The sequence below is a fragment of the Otolemur garnettii genome, unplaced genomic scaffold (genome assembly GCF_000181295.1).
Source record: "Otolemur garnettii isolate 467f Iridium unplaced genomic scaffold, OtoGar3 scaffold00025, whole genome shotgun sequence".
Taxonomy (NCBI): domain Eukaryota; kingdom Metazoa; phylum Chordata; class Mammalia; order Primates; family Galagidae; genus Otolemur; species Otolemur garnettii.
Genome location: NW_003852420.1, coordinates 5986503 through 5991580, shown reverse-complemented (window position 1 = coordinate 5991580; position 5078 = coordinate 5986503). Strand labels below are relative to the sequence as shown.

The 5078-nt window shown below is 40.0% G+C and overlaps 1 protein-coding gene across 1 annotated transcript in view; it reads left to right on the top strand.

The window, feature by feature from the left end:
• ANKEF1 (ankyrin repeat and EF-hand domain containing 1) overlaps positions 1 to 5078 on the top strand; it is a 20511-nt gene that overhangs the window by 12268 nt on the left and 3165 nt on the right. Inside the window, exons 4-6 of the mRNA XM_012804064.1 lie at positions 1492 to 1609; positions 2400 to 3222; positions 4269 to 4495. Of these exons, the coding sequence (XP_012659518.1) occupies positions 1492 to 1609; positions 2400 to 3222; positions 4269 to 4495 (1168 nt within the window). The remainder of the gene's footprint in view (positions 1 to 1491; positions 1610 to 2399; positions 3223 to 4268; positions 4496 to 5078) is intronic.

Sequence of the window (5078 nt, the reverse complement as noted above, 5' to 3'; positions counted from 1 at the left end):
ATGCTAATTAAATGTACATTCAAAGTTTTAAAAATCTTTCTTAGAGAAAGAACTGCCTTTTGCTAAACTTTATATGTATTTTTTTCTAGTTTATGAGACATAAGCAAAATTTTGACTCCAACAATTCCATAACAGAGCAGAGAAAGTGCTTTTCTTTCCCTTCTTTCACACAGACACAGAATTTTGCAAGTCACTAAAATCCCAGGATCTCGTGCAATAACTGCTAATATATATATGTGCACACACATATGTATACATACACATATGTATATATATATTTTTTACATACATATATATATATATTTTTCTTTTGCAGTTTTTGGCTAGGGCTGGGCTTGAACCCACTACCTCTGGCATATGGGGCTGGAGCCCTACTCCTTGAGCCATAGGCACCGCCCATAACCACTAATATTTTAAATAACACTAGCATGCCTGCATAAGTGTAATAACTGATCCAATTTTGATTTTCAAATTTATGCTTTTCCCATCCTCCCAAATAGAATAAATCCTTTTAAAAAATGAGGAAAGAAAAATATATCAAATTCAAATTCAATTTTTGCCTTCTCAAACCGTCTTATTGATCTTGTCTTCTGGTCTCTCACTAGCTGTTATTTATTCTGATATTTCATTTTCTTTCTTTCTTTTCTTTTCTTTTTCTTTTCTTTTTTTTTTTTTCTGAGACAGAGCCTCACTCTGTTTCCCTTGGTAGAGTGCTATGGCGTCATCAAAGATCACAGCAGCATCGAAGTCTTGGACTTCAGAGATCCTCTTGCCTCAGCCTCCTGAGCAGCTTGGACTATAGGCACTCACCACAACACCCAGCTAGTTTTTCTATTTTTAGTAGAGATGGGTTCTCACTCTTACTCAGAGTGGTCTTGAACTCCTGAGCTCAAAAAGAGAGCTAGGCCTCCCAGAGAGCCAGGATTACAGGCATGAGCCACCATGCCCAGCCTGATACTTCATTTTCAACGTTATGTATTTCTAAAACCGAAAGATATGCCCGTTACGACAAGCTTCTTCAACTTTACCATGTGGACATGCCTTATTGGGACAAATGTTACTGCACAAATACTCCATCATTTCTGTGCTACTGGGATAAAATCACAGAAAGCACATTGAGAGGCAAAAGGCCAGAACTTAAGTCAGAAAAAAATCCACTTTCCTGTGAGAATCATAAGACTGTTTCTGAAGCAAATGTCTGGAAATGGACGGTAGCATAACATGTTCTGAGCATGTTAGAAAATACAACCGCCTCTCCAGATCCTGGTGGATGATCCTGGTGGATAATCCAGTGTCACAGCAGAAGGGTTATCCGTTACATTTCTGCTTTTAGAATCTCAGATTAAAGTTACTAGAGCTTCAAGAAACCATCAGCAATGAAATGCTCCTTTCTGGATAAACTCCCTGGGTTTAATCTCTCTGTATTGAAGTGTAAAGCATTTGTGCTGGCTGATTTTTTCCCCACATTTCCTCCCAATGCTTCTCTTTTAGCCCTTGGTCCTCCTGGCGCAGTTTACAACTCTCTGGTGGCTGTGTGGGAGGGGAGTTGAGGGGGCTTCGGAGGCCTTCAGCTCTCTGACTTTTGCAGCACCTGTCAGCTTCAAGTTGAGCATGGTTACCATAGAGAAAGAGCACAAAGAGAATGAATGGATCTTTACTTACTAATCGTAAAGGAAGAGGCAGGAAGTCCCAAGTCAAAAGGAGAAAAATTGCCTTTAGAGCTTTATGCTGGGATATTGGTGTCTTTTATCCGCATAAAAGTTTCTAACCACGAGGAAACTGAAAGCTACAGAGGGTCAGCTGAAGCAGGTTTAAAATCCTTGGATGGCAAGTGACAATGGCTGGCTCCTGTAATCTTAGCACTGTGGGAGGCTGAAGCAGGTGGATTGCTTGAGATCGGTTCAAAACCACCCTGAGCAAGATCGAGACCCATCTCTACTGAAAATAGAAAAATTAGCCAGGTGACATGGCAGCAAGGCTGAGCTGAACAGTTTGAGGTTGCTGTGAGCTATGATGACAGCACAGCACTCTATCCAGGGTGACAGAGTGAGACTCTGTGTCATAAAATGAAATGAAATGATAAAATAATAATAAAATTAAAATTAATAATAAAATAAAATAAATCCTTTGGTCCTTAGAGGTGGGTGAACATAGAAGGATTGGCTTGAGAGGTATTAGATAAGACCTCCAAACACCCTAAGTAAGCAAAATAGCTACGTAAAAACACTGCACTCAGAATTAGTATAGAATTGCACCGTGGCTTGTCTCCTATACACATGAGTTTGGGACACATTTTCGATTAATCATTTGAAATTAACAAAAAATTGGATGACTGTCACTCGTAGGGGGATGGAGATATGTCTTGGCGCCATTCCTAATAACGATGTTTCATGTTTTAGGATGTGACCTGAAATGGAAGAATTTAGAACATAAAACACCCAGAATTGTGGCCAAGGACGCAGGCTTCAAACTCGCAAGCAAAGAAATATATCGAGCAGAGAGAACCGCTACTCGACTAGCCAAGCCCGGAGTTAAAAACCCCAACCCGCTCTGGGCCCTCAGGCTGCATGACTGGTCCATAGAACAGGAGGCTTTCCTCCGCGAAGCTTTCTCGGTTGGGGACCGGGGCGATGGGACCATCTCCAAGGAGGACTTCGTGTTGACGCTGGAGGACAGACAGGATTTTGCAAGCTCGGACCAGCTCCTTACCATAGCTCAACTTCATGAAAAAACCCGGGGAGCAGGGGTCAACGTGAATGAGTTCTTTAAAGGAACCAAATATTTAAGCAAGTCTTACGTATTGGGATCTTTCGGGGTTAAGAAAAAGAAAAAAGGGATGGGCAAAAAAGTAAGGAAAGGCAAATTTGTTCTACCCCTCCCAGTCTGCGTCATTCCGGAGGAGGCGTTTCCACGCCGGCAGGACGGCGGCCCCCCTTATTACATGATAGAGACCTACTCGAACGTCACGGACGCCCATCGATTTAACAGAGACCACCCGCCCGAGCACCCCATTCAGGACGACTCTGCCTGGTACATCGACGATCCGGGCAAGGTCTACGAAAATATTAATTTCATCACCAAGGCAGGTGACTTGGCTTCTCTGAAAAAGGCTTTTGAATCAGGCATCCCTGTGGATATGAAGGATAATTATTACAAAACCCCGCTAATGACGGCGTGTGCGAGCGGGAACATAGACGTGGTCAAGTTCCTTCTGGAGAAAGGGTAGGTGCTCGGGCAGAGGGACGGGAGTCTTCGCAGCTCAAGGAGGGGGAAGAAGGCCTTTAAAAAATGTTCAGGTCCAGATTTTTTAGCACAGGAAGTTGCTTGATCACTGACATCTACAAGAAATAGATCTTATGTGGGGAACGAAGCTAATGGGAACGTGGGATTGTGAGTGCACAAAGGTGGGTTTGCAAATAACAGTTATTCGGACCGGGAGGGCGGCATAACTCCCAATGTCCTCCTCCTGAGAGGATGGTCTTTTCCTTGGTTCACTTGTAAATATCTCTAAACTATTAAAACGTGGCATTTTTATTAACATTTTAAACTACAACAATTGCTTAGGTTTAATCCATCTACTTCTATACCCATATAACCCGGATAAGTTTCTTAACATCTTTGTGCCTCAGTTTTCTCATTTATGTAATGGGGGCTCTAACGGGACTTCTTTCAGAATTTTTTTGAAGATTAAGTGAGTTAATATACGTAAAGCATTTAGTGTCGAGACTGCATATTTGAGAATAGGTGTTAATGTTATTCATTCTATTAATGTCAAAGAAAGACTCAAATTTTTATAGTGTCAAAAAGGATATAAAGAACTTAATCTTTTGGGCAGTGAATTTCTAAAGAGGATTAAAAGTTTAAATAAAACATTACAATGTTTAGAATTTATAATGAAGTTATAGGCAGGAAGCAGCGTAGTGTAATAACTTCACTGTTTCCTGTTAGTTTTTACTTCCTTTGGATCTAATTTTATAATTTTCCTTGAGTTTAATCTTGCCCCCAAAATTGTAATCCCTAGGATGCCTTTGAAAACCAAACAAAATGTACATATTCATAAAGTTAAGATTGTCAAATAATCCACAAGAAAATGGTTTGTAGAAACAATTAAAGAACTTTTAAAGAAAGCAGCATTTAACTACACTCAGAGCTCCCTGGGTTACCATTTAACCACTTAGTAAAACTGTATGAAATTCTACTTTGCATTTTTAGCTTCGAATGCTTGAAACAACCAGTAGTTTTAGTTGTGCCTCTGTCTTATTTTATAGAGCTAACGTTAATGCAACAGATAATTTTCTGTGGACTCCACTTCATTTTGCATGCCATGCGGGCCAACAAGATATTGTTGAGCTTCTTGTTAAAGCTGGAGCTTCAATAGACGCACTGTCAATCAACAACTCAACTCCTTTAACTAGAGCCATTGAAAGCTGCAGGCTGGATACTGTAAAATACCTACTTGATAATGGTGCTAAATTTCAGCTGGAAAATAGAAAAGGTATGTCTTGATATTATTGATGCTTAGGGCTGGAAAAGGAGAATTTCTGTTGTTTTCTAAACCCCTTCTGATGCTGTTCCCAGAGAACCACATTCCCCACCCCCGCCCCCCCACCCCCCCCAGGTGACTGATGCAAACCTCAGCTTGAGTTAAATGTTATGGATGTTTATCTTGTACCCAGTCCTTTTCAAATCATCCATGTTGAAGGGCCAGTGTTTTATGTTTGCAATCTGTCATGGACTGAGATTCTTTTGTAAAATACAATAAAAAATGATTTTCTAAAAAAAATGAAAAGAAAAAGGAATCCAAAATACAAAGTTTTTATAATCTGTGATCTGTAAATACAAAGTTTTGTAATCTGTAAATGACAGCAGATTGTTAAATTGCTCTAAAAAGTTCTAAATGCTTTTTCGGTAATTACTTCATTGTGGGTCAGTAATCATTAGTATGTAGGCTTGGACTAGCAGGCAGATCACACCTTGAGTTATCACACTATTACAACTATTAATTCCTAACAATTGGTATACTCTAAAAACTCTAGATTTTTGGATTCCTCTTAAAGCTGGGCACAGTAATTCTTCAA